The 22,984-nt window shown below is 44.3% G+C and overlaps 1 protein-coding gene across 1 annotated transcript in view; it reads left to right on the top strand.

Moving 5' to 3' along the window:
• SETD1B (SET domain containing 1B, histone lysine methyltransferase) overlaps window positions 1-22,984 on the top strand; it is a 70,646-nt gene that overhangs the window by 42,522 nt on the left and 5,140 nt on the right. Inside the window, exons 9-17 of the mRNA XM_032800734.2 lie at window positions 830-917; window positions 6,124-6,341; window positions 6,759-6,885; window positions 7,513-7,953; window positions 9,975-11,540; window positions 16,911-17,077; window positions 18,658-18,789; window positions 19,909-20,028; window positions 22,132-22,269. Of these exons, the coding sequence (XP_032656625.1) occupies window positions 830-917; window positions 6,124-6,341; window positions 6,759-6,885; window positions 7,513-7,953; window positions 9,975-11,540; window positions 16,911-17,077; window positions 18,658-18,789; window positions 19,909-20,028; window positions 22,132-22,269 (2,997 nt within the window). The remainder of the gene's footprint in view (window positions 1-829; window positions 918-6,123; window positions 6,342-6,758; window positions 6,886-7,512; window positions 7,954-9,974; window positions 11,541-16,910; window positions 17,078-18,657; window positions 18,790-19,908; window positions 20,029-22,131; window positions 22,270-22,984) is intronic.

Genomic DNA, 22,984 nt, shown 5'->3' with positions numbered 1-22,984 from the left:
AAGCATGGGAAAATGGACAGTGGTTTGGTGAGAGGAGTGGGGTATAATTCACTTTTCTGAACTCAGTTTGGCTCCTGCAATAGTTTTAAGTAAAGATTCAAGGGTGTCTTCAAGTCCTAATTTAAAGCTAACCTTGCTTTGAAATTTGTTTAGCTGTTTCAACTTCCCTTCTTTAGCAACCAATTTGTGTCAGTTTAACTGTGTTGCTTGGGCGTATGGGAAATCCCTGAGTGACATAATTTTACTGAGCTAACCTCCAGCATAGTGCTGTCTATGTTGATAGGAGAGCTTCTCCTGTTGACATAGCTACTGCCACTCACAAAGCTGGTCTACACTGTGGGGGGGGTGTCAATGTAAGTTATGCAACTTCAGCTACGAGAATAGCATAGCTGAAGTCGACATCTCTTATTTCGACATACCTCCCATCCTCACGGCGCAGGGTCGACGGCCGCGGCTCCCCCATCGACTCCTCTTCCGCCTCTCGCCCTCGTGGAGTTCCGGAGTCGACGGGGAGCACAGCGGGGATCGATTTATCGCGTCTAGATGAGACGTGATAAATCGATCCCTGATAGATCGATCTCTACCTGCTGATCCGGCTGGTAGTGTGGACATACCCCCAGAGATGAATTTATTATGCTGACTGGAGAGCTCTCTCCTCTTGGCATAGAGCATCTTCACCAGCTGCTCTACAGTGATGCAGCTGCAGCACTTCTAGTATAGACTAGCCCTTAGTTATGCTAGCAAAGTAAATCAGCTGGGATCTGCTTGGGAAGTTGGTTTCTTCAATTCTACTACCTTTTTAGAAATGCTAATTCTGTTCTTTGTTCAGGTGAAGAGAAAGGAGCCACCTGAAGCTGCCTCAGCCGGAGATCAGAAGAGAATCAGGCCCTCCACGTCTGTTGATGATGAAGATGAAGGTTTGCAATCCACGTTTAATTGATACACACGTGTGAATGCAAACCATACAAAAACTGAATTCCTTTCAACTTCTCAGCAGCACATTAACTCCCAGTTAGACACACATTCAACAATCTGAGCCAAAATTCAATTGACCTTAAAACTCTGATCAGCTCAATGACCTGCTCTGGATTGTGCTTCTTTAAATTTACTGTGACAGGGAAATGTAAGACCCAGGGTTTATGCATAACTTTACCATATTTTTGTTCCACTGCTGCAGAGCTAGTCAGCCAGCAGAGGGAGTTCAGGTTAGTTTACCAAGCACATTCCAGAGCTGTGTTTATGTTACTGATATGAAGGCTATTATAGAAGTAAGTAAGGGAAAGCCAATTTGGTTTGGATTTCATTTAAAAAAAAAAGTAATTTTGTTAAATTTGGAGGGGAAAGTCTATTTTAAAATATTTTAACTCTTTTTAAAAAGTTTACTCCAAACAGCGCAGAGTAAAAATAAGATGATAAATAAAGGTCAGTTGAGGATCTGTTTAAGACTAATGTGCAGTTTACTAGCCCATGTAAACTTGATCCTTGATCCTAACAGCTGCTCATGCAGCCAAAGTAAAGAAGAGGGTTTATAAACCAAGCTTATTTAAATAGTTCTAAACTTTTAAGAACCAGAATGTACTTTAGAGGTGTCTGTGAGGACAGATGCTTAGTTTCAGTAAACAAAGAATTCCATCACGCAATCTAAAGTTTAAAACAAACACCCAGTTCTTGATGTGTTCACACCAGTTAGTGTGTGATGGTGGGGGAGGGGCACAGGAAGGACTCCCTCAAAATATTAATCCTTGGGTTCTTCCTTCCTTATCTGATTTGTGCTCCAATACATCTGTTAGTCTTTAAGGTGCCACAGGACTCATTGTTGCTTTTTACAGATCCAGACTAACACGGCTACTCCTCTGTTAATTAACACAAAGTATGTGTGCTGCCCCATATACCAGGTACATAAGTGGCCAGTGCTCCAGTGTAATGCTGGACCTTCAAGGACCATTGAGATTGCAGCCATTGGCAGCTAAAGGGCTAAACGTTTTAAGGCTCTCCAAGCCCCAGGAAGCTTGTATTTAACCCTAACATAATGAAAAGGGCTTTATCACCTTTACTCTTCCCTTGATAGTAGACCTTATTTTTACCCCTTTACCTCTGCTGGGTCTTATTCTGAAGCACACACCAAACTTTAATCCCTTTCTGAGGCTAGCAGCATCTCTCTCTTCTTCAGGAGCAAACCAGGTCAGAACTAGACAGAATAAACCCCCTAGCTCTAGCGCAAGGACCTTCCTATTGAACGGGAGTTTTGGCAAGACCCTGCCCCACAGAGTGGAGCCACTCAGCAATCCTACAAACACAGGCCCTGCTTCTTCTAGACATCGTTTTCTGTTTTCACTAAATAACGGGGGCTTTGTGCTTGGTTTTAGGGTGCTCTTCCAGTTGCACTCCTGCAAATGCTTGCAATAAAAATACAAGGAACCCAGAGGAGGTTGCTGCTCCCGATGATAGTAGCTTTCAACCCTCCTTTTACGGACCCTTCTGGCTTCCCCTGTACAGAACCCCAACCCCTGTGTGTGGGAATGTATTGTTCATCAGCTGCACCTGCATTTAACCCTATCATTGCTGCCATTTTCCAAATTTCAGACCAAAGAAAGGTTAGAAGGCTGGTTGTCAGTCTGCAGCCTACAAAGGGTTAACATTACATGCACATTATATGCACAGTGCACAAAGGGCCCATTGATCCTTAGGGATTCAATACAGCAGCAGTTCAATGAGGAATCCAGTCGATAAGTGGGGTAAGGTTGACAAAGTAATGTGGAAGAAAAGTCTGGTTGAGTGTGGGCCATTAAGCAGGCTGATGTTCATTGAGGGAGGCCGAATTTTGAGTTTTGGTGGCTTTGGGCCCCTTCGATCATGGTACCCTTGTGAAAGAAAAAATCCCAGCTCCTGTATTTAACATACAACTGGTCAGGGTGTCTGGGGAGGGGGGAATGTCAAAATTCTGGGCTTCCTTCAGGGTTTCATTTGATGGATGGTGGTACTCCTATTCCGCTCCTCTCTTGTTGCTGTCCTTGCCCCCACCCTCTTTCCCCCGATACACCTTCACCACAGGAAGTGATCTTGGCTTCAGTTACCACCTTCATGCTGACGACTCTCAGATCTGCTTTTCTTCCCCAACCTGCTTCGCTCTCTCCAACTGGCTGACGTCTCCTCGTGGGTGTCTTGCTACTACATGTAAAATTAACAGGGACAAAACTATGCTCTTCCGCCCTCTTTCCTTTTTCTCTCCCCTTCCTCTGACATGGTTGATGGCACCAGTATCCTCCCAGTTACTCAACAAGTTGCTGACGTGAATGCTGCCACTGGCTCTGGCCTCTCTGAAATCCCACACTCCCAGGTCTTATCCAGATCTTGCTGCTGCTTCCATCACATGTCAGGATCGTGCCTTTGTTCTGTATGCACATTCCTAAAACACTTGTTCCGGCTCTTGCAATCTCCTATCTTCCCTACTGCAGCTGCCTCCTCTCTGGTCTTTGTGCTCCACCTTGTCCTCTCTAAGGGTACGTCTACACTACGGGATTATTCCGATTTTACATAAACCGGTTTTGTAAAACAGATTGTATAAAGTCGAGTGCACACGGCCACACTAAGCACATTAATTCGGCGGTGTGCGTCCATGGTCCGAGGCTAGCGTCGATTTCCAGAGCGTTGCCCGCTGCACTGTGGGTAGCTATTCCGTAGCTATCCAATGTTCCCGCAGTCCTTCCCCCACCCCTGTGTATATCTGGGTGAGATCCCAGTGCCTGAGGGGCAAAAATCATTGTCGCGGGTGGAATAGGTAAAATGTCATCAGTCCATCTTCCTCCGTGAAATGGCAGACAATCATTTCAGCCCTTTTTCCCTGTATTGGCCCTGGCAGACGCATAGCACGGCAACCATTGAGCCCATCCAGCTTTTTTTCTGTCACCGTAATGTAACTGGGATGCTGGATACACAGCGCATTCATTTGCCTTTGCATGACAGCAGAGATGAGTTTATCTAGGTCGTTCTGTACCGGCTGCTGCATCATTGGTATAATTTGGTGATGAGATGATCGGTTAGCTGTCGTTCTGTACCATCTTGCTGCTGTCATGAGTGCCCGACTGAGGTCAGCCGGGGGCACAAAGAACAAAAAGGGAAATGAAACCTTTAATGGTATCAAAAATAGAGTCAGTAACTGCCTAGAATATGGGGAAGTTACTAGAGAGTCTAGTGTACCAGAGAGCACAGCCGCCATGTCAGATCCACAGAATATGAGACCCCACCCATTGCTCCCTCCTCCTAAACCTTCCCTGGGCTACCATGGCAGTGTCCCGCATTTGTGTGATGAAGTAATAAAGAATGCAGAATAAAAACAGTGACTTTAGGAGATGAAATGAGCGGGAGGCAGCTCCACTGGCTTATATAGTCTCAGGCAGACATTAAACATGTGTGGGGGAGAGAACCCGCATCCCACTGCTATAAGTAGTCCAGGCATACAGAAATTCTTCTTAGACGTGAAAGGAGGGGCTGATGGGCGCAGCCCGCCATTGCTATGATGAGAGTTACTGTCAGCCGTTCGTACATCTACCGGCTGGAGTCTTCCCTTTTTTCCAAGGCCCCCGGCCAGCCTCACTTGAGGCCAGCAGGAGCACTCACAGGCTGATGATGACGACCAGATAGCAGTCATATTGTACCATCTGCACCCGGGGGAGGGAAGGGAAAGGAACTGCTGTTCATCGACGTCGCGTCTACCAGCAGATGCAGTAGACAAGGGTGACATTGAAAAAATTTTCCCTTTTTCTTTCACGGGCAGCGGTGGGGTAGCATTGACGAGGAGGAGCGCACGCGAGCGCGAGCGCGGCGCGAGAGAGTTGACCTACAGAGCACTTGGGACTCAGCCACCAATGCTAAATGCTTTTCGTAGATTTGCTGGGGACTGTGGGATAGGCTGGAGACCTCAGTCTCCTTCTCTCCTCTCTCCATTGAGCGTCCATTTCATTCTTTGTTTCTTTCGCGTATGCTTGTCACGCAGCACGTGCTGTGACTCTGTGATCATAGCCGGAGAGGTTTTTCAAATGCATTGCATTTGTCTTCTTGGAACGGAGCTCTGATAGACCCCGACAAACGATCAGATCCAGTATCTTCCGAGCGGTCCAGCTGGAGTTCTTTGTGATTTGGGGACGAAGCCACCCGGTGGCTGATTCAAGCTCATACACTTAGGGTCAAAAAGTTGAAAATGAAATCAAAAGTTCGCGGGTCTCTCTGTCTATCTGTGTCTCTATCTGCCATCCGAGTTTCGATTGCTGTCCTTTGAGCGTTCATCAAGGGGTGCACTGTGGATACCGCCCGGAGGCCATACTGGTTGATTTGGCGGCCAAGCTAACCCTAATCTGATATGGTAATACCGATTTCAGCGCGCTCCTCTCGTCCGGGAGATACAGAAACCGATTTAAAGAGCCCTTTATATCGACTATAAAGGCTCGTTTGTGGACGGGTTACAGCGCTAAATCGGTTTAACGCTGCTAAATCGGTTTAAACGCGTAGTGTGAGCAGGCTACACTCTGACATGTCCCTCATTCTATGTAATATCCTCCATGGCTCCTTCTTCTCCACTGGCCTTTCTTGCCCTTCCTTTAGGACTTTCAACACATCCCTTTTTTTTTCGTTTTCCGCTACTGCTAATCACCCATCTGCGGTGCCAGGTTTGTCAGCCGCGACCACCATTTTCTTCCACAAGCATCTTCTCTCTCTTCCGCGCGATTATGCATGAACGTCTGCCCAAACCAAGTCCAAAAGCCACTCCCACCGTGCCCTCCAAAACCACTTCTAACAGAGAGCCTGTGATAAATTGCAACTAATAATGGCTACGTAGATGGTTCCACTAGGTATGACTGAGATCCTCAATATTTCTTGTTCGCCCTCCCTATTTCCTCCTTTTATTTGTTACAGCCCCTTGTTGTGCCTTACCTTAAATCAGACTGTAAATTCTTTGGGGTAGGGACTATCTCTTGCATAGTACAGTAGGGTTTTGATCCTGATTGGAACCTTTGACCACTGCTATAAAACTGTTAATAATAATGTTATGAGTTTACTCGTGATAGTTGAATCCTTGAGATCATGATGTTTTGATTACAATTCTCGTCTCTTCTTCCCCCCCGTCAGAATCAGAAAGGGACAGAGACATGTCTGATGTTACTTCAGACCTGTCTAAGAAGGATGCAGAAGCAGTAGGCCTCCGAAGGAGACCAGCAAGACCATTGGAGCTAGACAGTGAGGGGGAGGAAGGAGATGAGACTTCAGATAAAGAAGAAGAATCCTGTTCTGAAAAGGAAGACGAGCAGGAGGAAGAGAGAGGATTGGTGAAAGAAGCAGCTGGCAAGGTATTTCTCTCCTCCCCCTCCTCCGTGCATCACATTATAACCCCGAGTCTCCAGCTCTAATTGCTACACTACGCTTATGAATTAGTGTAGTTAGAATAGCTTAGATACAATTATATGGGCTACTTTTCCTGAGATTCCTCTTCCCATCCCCATTGTATAATATTACAAACTTAATGTCTTACAGAGGTGGGCAAACAGTGTCTTTTAATTTGCCTTTTATTTGATTTTATTGGGACACAACTTTTGAGAGTCTGCACTGATGCTTATTGAATTGTGCGTTCACAATTGTTGTCTGTGTAGCTTTGTTTACTGTTGCTGTGGTATTTGAGATTTTGGTGTATTTATTAAAGCCAATACAGAAAATCAACATATGTTTCTAAAGGTGTCATTAAAATACTAAAATATTTACTGCCAAAGGAGGAAGACGAGGAGGAGGAGGAGGAAGAGGAGGAAGAGGAGGAGGAAGATGCTGAGGAAGAGGATGAAGATGAAGAAACGGGAGTAGAAACAAGTGAAAAGGAAGATGAGCAGGACTCTGAAGAAGGTATGCAGTCTCACTAGAAACAAAGTAAACTTTAGCTTCTGGGCAGGTCCACACTTTTGTTCCAGTAGAATTGCTCACCTCTAGGCTAATTCTCAAGCTTGTATTCCCACTTCAGTATCTATAATAGGATTGCTATCCTTGAACTGGTTCTAGGTTCGTGCATATTGGAGTTTACAGCACTGGCTAATAATAATAACATCCCACCAAATCAAAAATTGAGAATAAAATTTGATTTTAAAGTATACTGTAAATCCCTCATTTTCCTCTCCAGCTGGCAAACTGCCACTTTTAACAGTGCAGAGAGTAGTTTCCCCACATGCTCTCATCCACATTCACTACCAGGGTACAAGCAGACACCAATGTTTCCCATGCTATCTAGAAGCTCTTCTCTGGGAGCACGGAGCTTCAGAGGAAGACAGTTTTGTTTTATTTCATTCAAGGAAAAAATATTTTCCCACACTGATTTTTCTTCTAGAAGTGAGCTATATTTTTTTCTAAGGAAACCCTTGAAAATCAAGAGGAAATCCCCAAAAAACCCTGTCAAGGGGATTAATTTCTGTAATTTCACATGATTTTTTAATGAGATCATAAAAGAACAGTAATAACAACATCATCTTATCCTTGCAGAAGATGTAGTGAGTCCCACATCTTCCAAAGCTGAAGCTGAATCATCTGATGAAAGTGAGGACTCCTCAGAATTTGAGTCAAGTTCTGACTCGGATGAGGAAGAGGAGGAGGAGGAAGAGGAGGAGGAAGAAGAGGTAACGGCTGAAGACCAAGATAGAGAAGCCATGGCTGCTGAAATAGAGCTTGAGTCTGCTAGTCATGAACTAGCAGATGAAGAAAAAGAGACCATCCTGGAGCTGTTTCCAGTGGATGACTATATGGAAGCAACAAGCCTGGCACTAGAGGCACCAACTATGGCAGTAAAAGAGGAAGAGATGGAAGAAACCAAGCAACGGGAAGATGAAAGTGGTGAAGTGCCAGAGGAATCTACTGCTGCTGAAGGGTTGGTGGTCACAGAGAGAGACCAAGAAGTAAACCTAGTGCCTCCTATACGCGTTGCAGGTACAGTGTGTTAATGTATTTTGTCATCTGTTGCCGTAGTATCAAAGTACAGGTTTCTCACAGCATATTTTCGGGGCCCCTCTTGTCCTTTCCTCCTCCTTATCTCCCCAATAATTGATTGATCCTGGAGATGTCCTCACTGGGGAAGGAGGTCTGGATTGAGCTTTTGATCATCTGGTAAAGGTGTTCTGCAGCTGGAGTTCTGCTGCTGAAAATGCTCTGTGCATTGCACCCAAGAGTCTTATTCTAGCCAGGTTAGTGGCAGTGTCCTTCTGGAGCATAACTGTCCTAAGGCGTGTCTACACAGTAATAAAAACCTGTGGCACTGAATCTCAGAGCCCAAATCAGTGGGCTTGGGCAGGAGGGCTGTAAATTTGCGATGTGGATGTTCAGATTCAGGCTGGAGCCTGGTCTCTGAGACCCTACGAAGGGGGCTGGGAGTGGGGTTGTGTCTCAAAGCCCAGGCTCCAGCGTGAGCCTGAACATCTAAACTGCTGTTGTTAGCCCCACAGCATGAGCCCGAGGCAGCTGACCCAGACTCTAAGACGCAGTGCTGTGGGTGTTTTATCACAGTATAGAATGAATAAGTGGCTTATGAGGTACCTTAGAATTAGTCTATGAAGTGCCTTGTAGATGAGCACTAGGACTCTAAATTTAACGACAGCCAGGAAATGGCTCCTTTAGTGCTTTGGTTCTAAAGGGGCTGTGTGGCTGGGGAATGGAAAGAGACACTTAATAGGGCTTGAGGTGGGGTGGAATTGGAGACCTACATTAGGGGTTTTTCACTTAGCTCCCTTATAAATGAACATTTGTCCCAGCATTGCCAGGAGAAGGAAATTGGTCTTCTGGTGTCTTCCTTAAATTCACAGAGTTGTTTGTTATGTGTGAAGACAACCTCCAGGAGATTTTTTTAAAACTGTTAAAGCTTGACAATCTACAGGCTGTGCAAAATACCACCATGCGGGGGACCGGATTCTGCTCCCTGCTCAGAATGCCATGGGACCTAGAAGCTCTATGCTGGCCATAGGCTTACCACTTGGGGACAGAGAAGGAACTACTTTCTAGAACAAGCTCGTGTCCTTAGAGGACACAGGGAGAGTCTCTGATACATTCTGGAGACAGCCACATTCCGCCACAGGGAAGGTTGCTTTAATGTAGGGAATCTTCATTAGAGGTGGCATATTAGAATGCAGGAGAAATCTATAGCATTGGTGCTTCCTATCAAGACATCCCAATGCAGTTGCTCAAGAGTGAAATGAGTCAGAGCTCCCTCCAAAGGTCAGTAATTCCAGTTTCACATTAGCTCCTTAGCATAGACCTGAGAGAACCCTCTGACTGGCCAGACATTTCCACATTCCTTCCTTTTTCCTCTTGAAAAGGTTATTTCAAGCTGCCTCATAGATGGAGTGTTAGTTCCTTTTGGCCTTAGGCCCTACGGAGGTAAATAAAATACAAGCAAATGAGTGTTACAGCTAGAGCAGCATATAAATTGCCTCAGTGATACCAACCGAGTGTATCCACATTTCTTTACCGGGGTCTCCCATTTCTTCCAAGTTATGTTCAAGATCATTACGCTTCCCTTTGTTCCGTTGCCATTCTTGCTGGCCCTCCAGTTAATTTACTATCTCCTGGAAAAAAACAAAACTAAGGAGATGTTAAGGCTCTTACAGCCTACTTACTAACAGCCTTTCCCCAATAATTCACTCATCTTTTTTATGGCAGTAAGAAGCTAGCCAAGTTTTTTGTAAGCAAAGTGTTTTGTGAGCTGCAAACCTTGGTTCTAGCCTCTAGAGAAGCTAGTCCCCAAATTAATAGTATGTTTTCTGGTGGTCCATTAGGGATAACTGTGTCACTTCTGGGTCCTAATTACTCTCCTCTGTACACTTCCAAAATGGGAAAAGTGGCAGTTTTTAAAGCCTCTCAGTGGATATGAGCTGGTTTTGTAATTGCAGCATCTTTAACATGCCCGTGCTGGGAAATGACTAACAACTGAATGGAGCTCATTCTGTTTTTCTCTCCAGTGGAAGAGTCTGAACTGGATATCGAGCTGGAGCCTAAGGTATTAGAGGGTCCAAAGCCTGACTCTCAAGATGAAGAAGAGAATCTCTGTCTCTCAGCACCAGTGGGGGTATCTGAAGAGCCTCTACCCAGTAAGAGCCTCTTCTTCAGTAAGTCTGATGATAGTGACTTCGAAGCCCGAGTTACAGGAAAGCTACTGCTCACAGCAGAGGAGGAGGAGGAGGAGAGACTGCCTTGGACTCCTGGACGGGACATAGTGGTCCATTCGGATTCTGATACTCCCATACTTCCAGCTCATAAGGTGCCACCCTCTACACTTCCTCTTCCAACAACGCCTAGTAAAGAGGAACCTTTACTCCCTCCAGAAAATTTCCCTGAACAGTTAACTGTGACCAAAACAGCTCTGGAAGAGGAGCTTCCTAGGACTCCAGGGCGTGATATTATGGCCAAGTCTTCACATGGCTTTGCAAAGTCACAGAGTACGGACACTATTCCAGCCACCCCTGGAAGTGATGCTCCCCTTACAGGAAGCAGCTTGACTTTAAGTTCCCCTCAAGTCCCAGGCAGCCCTTTTTCATATCCATCCCAGTCTCCTGGGATTAATAGTGGCATTCCTCGGACTCCTGGGAGGGATTTTAATTTCACGCCTACTTTCCCAGAGCCTGGTGCAAACCTTCCTTGCCTTTTGTCTGGCAAGAAACCATCAGAAGATGAGCCAGAGGAGAAATGTTTTAAAGAACCTCATAGTGCTTCCCGAACGGTCAGCATGAACAGTGTTCCCTCCCCAATTCCCTTTGCTAGCCCTCCAGAAACTGATTTCCACACAGACATAGATTTGCCACCTGACGAGCCAGTATCTGTAGCAGCCCTGCCATGTGTGCCAGTGGATGGAAAGACGTCCATAGAGGAGAACAAGATAGCCGTGAAATCCATTTTGCTCTCCCCAGAAGCGCCTACTGTGTCTCTTCCTCTCCCTCTCCCTCTTACTCCTTCCTCTCTGCCCACCAAAAGGAAACCAGGCCGGCCGAAACGATCACCTCCTTCGGGCCTCTCATTGGAGGCCTACCCCAGCAAAACTTCAGAACCTCCTCCTGTCCCAGTTGCCTTGACTGAAAGTGCTGCGAGCAAAGAGTTGTTGTGCGGGCATCCTGATGCTTTTTATGGACTGAAAGATCCTGAAGCGGTCACCCTAGACTTCAGGAATGACAGCTTCCACGAGAAGGTAATCCCGGAGGCCATAGCAGAGAAACTTCCGTTTAAGGAACTAGAGAATCAGTGGAATGAGGACTTCAAAGAAGAGGAGATTCACGTGAAACCTAAAAGACAGTGGCGGAGGCAGAAAAAGGCACCTGAGGACATCCCAGTGATTCCTTCCCCTGAATATTCTCCACATCGGCCCCACTTTAGGCCCCGCTCCGAGTTCGAGGAGATGACCATTTTGTATGATATCTGGAATGGAGGAATAGATGAGGAAGATATCAAGTTCATGTGTATCACGTATGATCGCTTGTTACAGCAAGATAATGGTATGGACTGGCTCAACGATACCCTTTGGGTGTACCATCCTTATATCCTTTCACACCGAGGTTCTGGATTGAACCTAAAGCATAATGTTTGCCTTGGAAGAGGCAGTGTATTGGTTATCGTTTTAATCATAATTTTCCCCTCATAGGACTATGTATGGATACAGTCAGTATGGTAAAATATCCCATCTCTTCTGATTCCGTGTAAAACATGGTTTCCTCTTCATTTAAAAATGTTCATGTGACTCAGAGTAACAAAAGGTAGGAAATTCAAGGTTCAGGCTGACACTGCATTTTTCATTCTTCATTATTTTTTTCCATTCCAAAGGACATGACTTAAGGGCAGCGTGTTGGCTTAAACTTTTAATTTTCTGCCTTTTTATGGCTTGCATAATAGCCTTAAAATGCATTTTTTTAATTGATAGAAAATATCCAAGAAGGAGACAAAATTAACTGCACCCCGCACCCCTTTTAGTTTTTGGGATGAAGTCTTTACAAAATCCACTTTATTGAATACCATTTGTCTTCCTCATTTGAACACTCATTTGTAAAAAATAAATGTTATAAGATTTAAGTAATTGGCATCTAAATTAATAGTACTTTACTTGCTAGGGAAGACTGGGATAAGAAGAGAAGAACTGGACAGCTGAGGGTAGGAATGATGGTCCTGGAAAGGAAGGTTTTGTGAGTGTGTGTATGATGTATTTGGTAATTTGCATAATGGCAACATTTGAGATAAATTCCTTCCGTTAACAAACGTTATTCTAACACAGGGGTGGGCAAACTCTTTGGCCCAAGGGCCACATCTGGATATGAAAATTGTATGGCAGGTCATGAATGCTCACGAAATTGGGGGTTGGAGTGCAGGAGGGGGTGAGGGCTCTGGAGTAGGACCAGAAATGAGGAGTTCAGGGTAAAGGAGGGGGCTCTGGGCTGGACCAGAGGGTTGGGGTGCGGGTGTATGTGTGTGAGGGCTCTGGGGTGGGCCTGGGGATGAGGGGTTGGGGATACAGGAGGTTGCTCTGGGCTGGGATCGAGGGGTTTGGAGGGTGGGAGGGGGATCAGGATTGGGGCAGGGGGTTGAGGTACAGGAGGGGGTCAGGGGTGCAGGCTCCAGGTAGCACTTACCTCAAGCATCTCCCAGAAACAGCGGCATGTCCCCCCCCCCGACTCATATGCGGAGGCACAGCCAGGTGGGTCTGTGCACTGCCCTGTCCGCAGGCGCCACCCTTGCAGCTCCCATTGGTCACAGTTCCTGGCCAATGGGAGCTGCGGGGGCACTTGGTGCAGGGGCAGCGCATGGAGCCCCTTGGCTGCCTCTACACATAGGTGCCCCAGGGGGGACATGCAGCTGCTTCTGGGAGCTGCGCAGAGCAGGGCAAGCCCTAGACCCCACTCCCCGGCGGGAGCTCGAGGGCTGGATTAAAACGTCTGGAGGGCCAGATGCAGCCCCTGGGCCATAGTTTGCCCATCCCTGTTCTAACAACTGTCCCTTGAGGCCGCTGTCTAATCCAGTTAAAAACTTGATTGTAACTTCCCATCAGTGTATCCAATCCTACTTCATTATAAGGTGACTTTATAAAAGTAACTTTACAGAACTTGGATTTCTTATAACAAGGCATCAAATACAGGGTTGATGGGCACTTTCAAGTCCATTTGTTTTTGCTAATTCCAGACCTCCTGCTTCAATCCTGTAGTGTTAGAAGGAGGATATAAGTGCAGGGTGCATTCCTGGATCGAGCTAAAGGGTTGTGAGTTTCCTGCACATGTTTATGAACATATGCTTCCAATCAAACAACAGAATTCTACTTTTACACAGATTCCTTCTTCCAGAAGTGCACATAGTCATGTGTATAACTGCTGCAATCTAAATACAGTTGTATGTTAATGCTGCTTTTGAAGTACATTATAAATGTGTACCCGTCGGGAGGATGCTTCATTTGGCTGATGGTGATTTTATTACAAGAAAAGTCCATTATCAAGGTTTATGAAGGCCGTTATGTCTTGACAGGATACTGACAAGTTACACTGTTTTGGGGAAGAAAACCTTACGTATGTTAGTAATCCAGGCTGTAGATAGTAAATGAAAATTTGTTAATTTAATCTTTTCTTTGTTTTTGCATTCTCAGCTTAGACAATTAAACTGTGCTAGTTAGCTACACTTTTTGGGACCACTCAGTTTTCATTTTTCACTTTTTTTTTTTTTTAACTAACCCAGTTTGCAAATATAGAAGATAATTTTTGTTAATTTTTAGACATAAAATAGTCAGGTGTACAGTAACCTGTTTTCAGTGGTTATTTCAAATGCTTACTAATCCTAGGACTGGAAGAGACCTCAAACGGTCATTTAGTCCAGTCCCCTGCACTCATGACAGGACTAAGTATTATCTAAACCATCCCTGACAGGTGTTTGTCCAACCTGCTCTTAAAAATCTACAATGATGGAGATTCCACTTCCCTAGGCAATTTATTCCAGTGCTTAACCACCCTGACAATTTGGAAGTTTTTCCTGATATCCAACCTAAACCTCCCTTGTTGCAATTTAAGCCCATTGCTTCTTGTCCTATCCTCAGAGGTTAAGAAGAACAATTTTTTTCCCTCCTCCTTGTAACAACTTTTTATGTAATTGAACACTGTTATCATGTCCCCCCTCAGTCTTCTCTTTTCCAGACTAAATAAGCCCAATTTTTTCAATCTTCTTCAGTCTAGTTCATGTTTTCTAGAGCTTTCATCATTTTTGTTGCTCTTCTCTGGACTTTCTCCAGTTTGTCCACATCTTTCCTGAAATGTGGCATCCAGAACTGGACACACTACTCCAGTTGAGGCCTAATCAGCTCAGAGTAGAGCAGAAGAATTGTATTTGTGTCTTGCTTACCACACTCCTGCACACATCCCAGAATGATGTTTCGCTTTTTTTTTTTTTTTTTTTTGGCAAACAGCGTAACCCTGTTGACTCTCATTTAGCTTGTGATCCACTATGACTCCCAGATTCCTTTCTGCAGTACTTCTTCCTAGGCAGTCATTTCCCGTTTTGTATGTGTGCAACTGGTTGTTCCTTCCTAAGTCAAGTATTTTGCATGTCCTTATTGAATTTCATTCTATTTACTTCAGCCCATTTCTCCAGTTTGTGCAGATCATTTTTAATTATAAATCTATCCTCCAAAGCACTTGCAACCTCTCCCAGCTTGGTATCATCTGCAAACTTTATAAATGTACCCTCTACATCATTATCTAAATCATTGATGAAGATATTGAACATAACCGGTCCCAGAGCTGATCCCTGCTGGACCCCACTTGTTATGCCTTTCCAGGATGACTGTGAACCACTGAGAATTACTCTCTGGGAACGGTTTTCCAACCAGTTATGTACCCACCTTATAGTAGCTCCATCTAGGTTACATTTCCCTAGTTTGTTTATGAGAAGGTCATGAGAGACAGAATCAAAAGCTTTACTACACTCAAGATATATCACGTTTCCCGCTTCCCCCCATCCACAAGGCTTGTTACCCTGCCAAAGAAAGCTATCAGGTTGGTTTGACATGATTTGTTCTCGACAAATCCATACTGACTGTTACTTATCATCTTATTATTTTCTAGATGTTTGCAAATTGATTACTTAATTATTTGCTTCATTTTCTTTCCGGGTACAAAAGTTAAGCTGACTGGTCTGTAATTCCCCGAGTTGTCCTTATTTCCCTTTTTATCGATTGCACTATATTTGCCTTTTTCCAGTCTTCGGGAATCTCTTCCATCTTCCATGACTTTTCAAAGATAATCACTAATGGTTTAGTCAGCTTCTTGAGCATTCTGGGATGTACTTCATCAGGCCCTGGTGACTTGAAGACATCTAACTTGTCAAAGTAATTTTTAACTTGTTTTATACTTCTTTTATTATAGTGACAATAAATTCTTGTAGGCAAGGTTTACTGAACTGAAGAGCTTGTTTTAGGGCCATCTGGTGAAAATGAAAATTGGTGTCATAACTGTTTTAATAGTCTTGCAATATAATGTGATATTCTAATACTCTGTCCTTCTGTATTGTCTTGACCTAGAACCTCAAAGCACTTAACAAACACCCATGAATCCTTGCCATACCCTTGTATGGGGGAAAAATCATTATAATTGCAGTTGCACAGTTGTGGAAACTGAAGCACAGAGAAGTGAATTTTGTCACCCAGAGTCAGCTGGGATTGGTGGCAGAGCAGAGAATATAATCTTTTGTTCCTGTCCACAGCTCCAATCACTGCACAGTGCTATTTTCTATATAGGTCCATATTAGGGAGAGGAAGGGTATGGGTGAACATCTAATATTACAACCAAACGAGTCCTAAATTTTGCTTGGCTAATTAGGAGTGCAGAATGGGGTTTGGAATATCTGCCTGACCTGGTTCTGCTCCTGTGAAAGTCCGGGGAGCTGTGCTATTAAGGCTAATCAGGAGCTGGCTTTGAGAGAGGGAGAGTCTCCTTGCCCTCTCTAGCATTATATCAAGTGATGATTCTTTGCTGCCGTGATACGTTCGTGGTATCTTGACCACAGCCTGAGATGTTGCGAGGAAGTTCTAGAAACACTACAAGTGGGTGGGAAATGTTATTAAAAACAGAGCAAACTGCTTAGCCAGGTACTCAGCTGGCTGCTGTCTCTCTATCCATGGTCATGTGCTTTACAGAAGTCCTCTCCCAAACAGGCTTTTCTTGACAGATGGGCCCATTCCTGTCTTCCATTTCATTAGATTTCTTCATTATTCTATGTTTAATGTATTTTGCTGTCCTAGAGCATTATAGTGACAAATAAAGAAATGTCTGTTTCTCATGTAGGGATGTGAGGTTGCCCTAAAAACTATTTAATTTTCTGAGCTCATGGAAGGTACCAGATTGTTGGCCCTGGAGGCTGAAGTTCTTTCAGTAGCTGTTGATCACATATAGCATGGAAAACAGCAGTGCTAACTTGTCCCACTACCACTCTGCCCCATCCTTTACCTTAAGGGACCCAACTCTTGGGGAGAGCAATTAGTTTGGTCTTTGTTGCCCGTACAGTCCCTGGCCTCTTTGTGGAGACTATCAACTAGTGCCAATAGTGATGGTGTCCTTTGTCTACAGGGAAGTAGACTGAGATGCCCAAACTCACTTGACATGGTCACCACGGAACCATTAGATGGAAACCACTTTCATTTGACGAATCCTAAAACCTGTAAAAGAAAATGTGCAAACATTTCCAGTGTCCAGTTGTCTGACAGTTAGATTTCCACTTCTCTAGCAGCTTGTTCTGGCAAATGGTCTTAATTTCCTTCTTTCTTTCTTCTTTTTTTTTAAATAGCATTGAAATTGTCCACATAGCGGTAAGAACCAAATACCAAGCAGAGTGTTTTGTTGTCTGATTTCCATGTGTAGCTGGGTTTCTCCTTAACTTAGATCCACCTACTAGCGTTTCTACCCCGAAGAAGAAGAAGCGGGATGATGGCATGCGGGAACATGTTACCGGTTGTGCACGAAGTGAAGGCTATTACAAAATTGATAAGAAGGACAAACTTAAATACCTCAACAATAGTCGTGCATTTGCAGAGGAGCCGCCAGCTGATACACAAGTAAGGAGACTCTCATTGCTGACTGCTTCCTTGTGTTAACTGGATTTGTCTTGAAATGTGGTGTTAGTAACTCTCCTCTCTGAGATGGAATTAAGCCAGTGCCCGAGTATGGCTTTCCCTGTTGGAAGTATTGCCTTTCAGATGAGAAATAAAACAGAGATCCTATTGATTCAAGGTCATCAAAGGTCCCAGGCTATTTTCTGTAAGAGTGGGGGTGTCTTCCCCCTGTGTCCTGGCCAAATTCCAATATGGGGAAATGCATTCTGCTACTTAAATGTCCCTGCTGGTAGAGCTATATATGGTGTCCTTCATCTCCTCTCCTAAACTGTTTTGCGTTGTCACTGGTGTTTTCTCAATGGCTGCTGCATTGCACCCCATTGCAGGGGTATTTCCATGGTGGCAAAAGTGAAGCGATCCTTATGTATATTTGTAGTTTGTCATTCTGGAAGTCCTTTGGGGATTGAGGAACCTGTTTTTCAATATAGATCTAAAATACTTCATTGGGGCTGTGTATACCAAAGTATCATGATGCAGAGCAAGGAGGTGTTACAGAGTGATTAGAGGAATGGAAAGATTAGTACATGAAGAGAGACTGAAGACTCATAGACTCTAAGGTCAGAAAGGGACCATCACAATTATCTAATTTGACCTCCTGCACATTGCAGGGCACAAAACCTTCCCCACCCTCTCCTGTAATACCCATTACTTCAGAAACTGTGACTGTTAAGTTAGAGAGGGGAGGTGATAGAGGTAATCAAATTTAATCAGTGACAGAGAGAAGGCAAATCAAGTGCTCCTATTTACCTTTCCTCATGATGAAAGAACAAAGGGACATTTTGTGAAATTGAAAGTTAATGAATCTAAAACTGATCAAATGAAATATTCTTTTACACAAAGCATAACTAACTTACTGAAGTAATTTCCAGAAGGTGTCAGTAAGGCCAAGAGTTTAGTGTAGTATTCAAGATGGGATTAGACTTTATATGGATAATGAGAAACTCCACAATTATATTAGGTAGGATTAAAAAAAAATCTCGTTAGAAGGGATACAAGACCTCATGCTGCAAGGGAACAGCCAACCACTGACTGACTAGGATTAGGAAGAAACTTACCTCTAAGAGCAAATTAGTCAGCATGTGTCCGCTATGAAGGTTTTGCACCTTCTTCTAAAGCATCTGGTAGTTGCCACTGTCAAGAGACCAAATATTGGGCTACGTAGACCACTGGCAACTGACTGGTTGATCAAGTCTTACAATTTCTGTGTTCTGTGGCAGAGTTGGAACTAGAACCCAGGAGTCCAAATGCTCCGAAGCCTGCTTTACTTAGTAGACTATGCTGCAAATATACTGTTGGGAGGAGTTTTTCATTAGCCAAGGCAGACTGTGTTAACTAATCCAATAGTTTCTACTCTGTTTTCTACTCTGATTCTGTGATGAGATATGTACTGCATGTGTGAGGATGTGCATCAAACTCCTCACTGGCTCAGCTTTCATCTCTCACTTGTCTCTGGGAAATGTACAAATGGGTTCCACCAGATCTTTTAAAATTGCAATTCCTAAACTGTTCTTCCTTGTTTGCAGGGAATGAGCATCCCTGCCCAACCTCATGCTTCCACCCGCGCTGGCTCTGAGAGGAGGTCAGAGCAACGCCGGCTTCTCTCATCCTTCACTGGTAGCTGTGACAGCGACCTACTCAAATTTAACCAACTGAAGGTAGGTCACGCAACCAGATTTTTATTCTGTGAATTGGAGAGCACAGGTCGGGTGCTGGTTAGGAATAAGCTAAGGCCAGGCCAGTTAAAAGCCACAGATCGATGACAAAACATGTGGTTTATAAATCTAGCTATGATGCCATATATTTCCTTATGATATTAAACTGTGTACTACGCCGTAGCAGTATTTCTGGGAGCAAGAGCTACTTAGTACAACTGCATGAACAAGGGGGTTGATAATGGGACAAAGAGACTCATCTGTAAAAGATGGGTTCCAATCTAGTTCAGGTCAGTAGTAACCAGAAGCAGTTACCATCTGATGGCTGTGTAACCTGTGTGAAATGAGATGGTGATCTCTGTCCAGTTCCTAGTGGACAGGTATTCACATCACAAAAACCTCCTCCACATTTGGGCACCCTTGTTCGTCGTCTCAGTGAAGGTTTGGGAGGGATTTCCAGACTGAACTGTCTTCTCGCCCCTTAGTAGCACTGTCTCTTCAGAACAACAGGTAGTTTGAGGTACTTTGGCCTGGGGTGTTACCGGCTTTCGGGAGCACTAAATACACTTCAGATTCCAAACAATACAATTGCTAGATCTCTTTGATCTAATGTTCGAATACCTACATGGAATGGAAAGGAGCAAATCAAAGGGAAATCCATGGGGCAGAGGTCAGTGTGTATATCCTGGGGGGTTTAACACATGATAGGCAGTGACAATAAAACAGGAACCAGGCAATCAATGACCAAATGGAGCTGAGCCCCAGACCAAAAGTGTGTGCCTACTACAACCCATTAGACACTAGTGCAAAGGAGATATAGCCGAAAGGGCCTGTTCTATCAACTTGCACAAGAACATGCAGTGAATCAGGGCAGGGCTGGGAGTAGAACCCAAGAATCAAGACGACGTCTTCCCTTCTCTAACCGCTAGACTACGCTCCTTTTCATAGCTAATGTGGAGGTAATTAATAGTCTGATTTTACTATAGAGTCAGGTGCCACATGCTGAAATGTCCCACTTGTGGCATGGAACACACTGCAGATGCTCTTTTGTATGTGCTGTGTACTGTGTGGATTGCTGTTTCCTTTTTTGCTCATGATGGTTTGGGGTTGTTTTGTACACAGTTCCGGAAGAAAAAGCTAAAATTCTGCAAGAGTCACATTCATGACTGGGGCCTTTTTGCTATGGAGCCTATTGCAGCTGACGAGATGGTGATTGAATATGTGGGTCAGAACATCAGACAGGTAAGCTGTATTCCCCCATGGGTGACCACAGGGCCTTTGCCATGACTCAGTCAGAGTGGAAGACCTCTACTTCATGAAGTGTGGGAGGCCACATGTATCTGTCCTCAGTAGCATCGCTCTTCATACCTACCTGGTTTTATTCATCTTCTCCATCCTGCTTGTAAATTCACAAACACTAAAGATTCCTTGAGGCTTTCAATACCACACTGCATACATCTTGAGTGTTTCTTCTGGGGTTTTTGTGCATGGGTCACTTCTCTTGCTCTGTTTCCTCCTACCTGTTCTCTGGAAACCATTTCAGAGAATAACATATGTAAGGCGAAATCATTGTGCAGAATCCTATTGATGATGTTATGTCACATCTGTTTGGAAATGAGGGTAAGACAGAAGACTCCAATTTATGATTTTTGACAAGACAAGTTTAAAATACTTTAGTTCCCATGATGGACTGGATGGTCTCTTTAATGCTGAGTGGCAAAGCCTCGGTGTGCTTTTAAAAAAAAAAAAGGTTGTTTAGAATCCCTGATAAATGTAGGCTGGAGCAGAATTTCTTGAAGCAGGATTAAATCCAGACATATTCTCAGAATTTTTGTCTTTTTTTTTATTTTTAATAGAGTGCCATAAATTTACACAGCCCTTTAGCTACCCATTCACTGCTCTGGACAAACATACAATCTCTAAGTCAAATGAGACATAGACATGAAGAAGCTGTGCTATAGATAAGGCTGAGAGTAACCTACTTTTTGAAAGATGATTATTGTAAGGGCTCTAAAATCCAAATCTGGGGTCATTTGAGCAGTTGGGTTCCTGAGATACAGCTCCTCCCACCCCATAAACATCAGCTGTTTACAAAAAAATCACACAATTCTCTTGAAATTTTGTTGCCCACATCTGGGACTAACACTAATGCTCTGATCTTCCCCCAAATGATACAATCCCATGGGATTGTTCTAAGCTTGTGCACTGGGGAAGCAATACTGAATAAATTATTGAGAGTAAAGTTTGGAACTCCAGGTCATCATAAGCTAAGCTGGTGTGTCTACACCAGTGAAATTGCACGTGTGACAAGACTTGAGTTCTGTTGAAGCCATAGGGTGTGCACAGGGGCGGTTCTATGTATTTTGCTGCCCCAAGTGCGGCAGTCAGGTGGCTTTTGGCAGTGCACCTGCAGGAGGTCCGCTGGTAACACGGATTTGACGGCATGCCTGCGGGAGGTCCGCCAGTCCTGCACCTTCGGCATACTTGCCGCCGAAGCTGCGGGACTGGCAGACCTCCCGCAGGCATGCTGCCAAAGGCAGCCTGACTGCTGCCCTCACAGCGACCGGCAGGCTGCCCCCCACGGCTTGCTGCCCCAGGCACACGCTTGGTGCGCTGGTGCCTGGAGCCGCTCCTGGGGGTGCAGGCAGCTCAAGGTTACACACTGTACTCAATGAACGTCAGCTGCATCAATGCACTGTGAGTTCAAGCCCTTCCCTTGGCAGATTTCAGAGCTGTGCATTGTTCACAGTAGCTGTTCTCAGCCTGTATCGTGCAGGGGCTCTTTTTGGAAATTTTGCCTTGACCAAATTTCTGGTTTAAGAGCGTAATTTTAAAGTTCTCTAAAATCCACATGCAGAGTCCGATTTTACTTTAGAAGTATTGTCAAAGCAGAAATTGAGCGGGATGTGATGAAAGGAATACAAGTGACTGGGACAGGGGTTCTTGGATACACGTTCCTCCTCACGTGAACTGGTCATAGCATTTTTGGAGTCTTACAATCTTTTCCAGTGTAGAGCTAGGGGCCTTGCTGAGTGTTGTCCTCCATGTAGGTTTCAGTGGTGTGCGGATTTAAAATGTAAAGCAGGCTTTTCCAAAGTCCAAGGGAATTAGGTGCTGAATCCCATTTGAAATTCAGTGCCTGATCTTTGAAAATCCCGTCCTAAATGCTTGTCCTTTGAATTCTAAGCCTATCTTCTCTTGAATAATTTGGGGTCGTAAATATCTTTTAAAATCCTGAATGGGAGTTTTGATTTATGCCTTTTAAATTGACTGCATGTAAATCCCTTGTACTTTACTACCTGTCTCTACGGCATATGCTGACTCAACAATTGGTTTGCCCGGTAGGTCATTGCAGACATGCGAGAGAAACGATACGAGGATGAAGGCATTGGGAGCAGTTACATGTTCAGGGTCGACCATGACACCATCATTGATGCAACAAAATGTGGAAACTTTGCCAGGTTTATTAATCATAGCTGCAATGTAAGTATCACTTTGCTTGTGCTTCCGAGAGTTGGCTTGTACTTACAGATAAACCAGGCAGACATTCAGTTATACTCAGAGGTGATGATGTTTAATAGGAGCTGTAATCAACATATTGATCAGCTGATGTGGATCAAGAACTGGTATGAGGGGACTAGAAGATGTAAGTTACAACAATTTAGAGTCAGCTCTGAATTTGGCCCCAGAAACCCGACTGTATTTAAGGGTCCTGGAGAGACACTATTGCACAGTGTTTGGAGAAAGTGTATTTAAAACAAAACAGCACTGCTATGGGAACAGCCTCCAAATGGTGTTCATGTAGGAAGAGAGTTGTCTGTCTCCTCCAGCCAGAGATTCTGCCTTCATCTGTGTTCTGTACAGTACTGGGCAGACTGTGTGCACTCAATAAGTAATAATAATTTGGGTGTCTGAGTCATTACTGCTGCCCACCTGAGATTCCAAAGCCTGTAGGAGCCGTTCATACTGACTGTACAAACTGTCATTATTTGTACCTTGGAAGAAGTATAGTGATGGCCGAACTTTGTTTTCTGTCTTAATTCCCCCAATAAATCTTCTCATTACCATGAGTAATTGAGTATGGCAGGAGAAGGTGAAAGCCCCAGCCTCAGGAGAAGTACCTGTGCCCCTCTGTAAAAATAATTGCAACAACTCAGCTGATTTAAATAACTGCAAAAGAAGCCTGCAAATCTAAAAC

Source organism: Chelonoidis abingdonii, chromosome 22, assembly GCF_003597395.2.
Source record: "Chelonoidis abingdonii isolate Lonesome George chromosome 22, CheloAbing_2.0, whole genome shotgun sequence".
Classification (NCBI taxonomy): domain Eukaryota; kingdom Metazoa; phylum Chordata; order Testudines; family Testudinidae; genus Chelonoidis; species Chelonoidis abingdonii.
The sequence above is the reverse complement of the archived record's forward strand: the minus strand, read 5'-3'. Positions and strand labels throughout refer to the sequence as shown.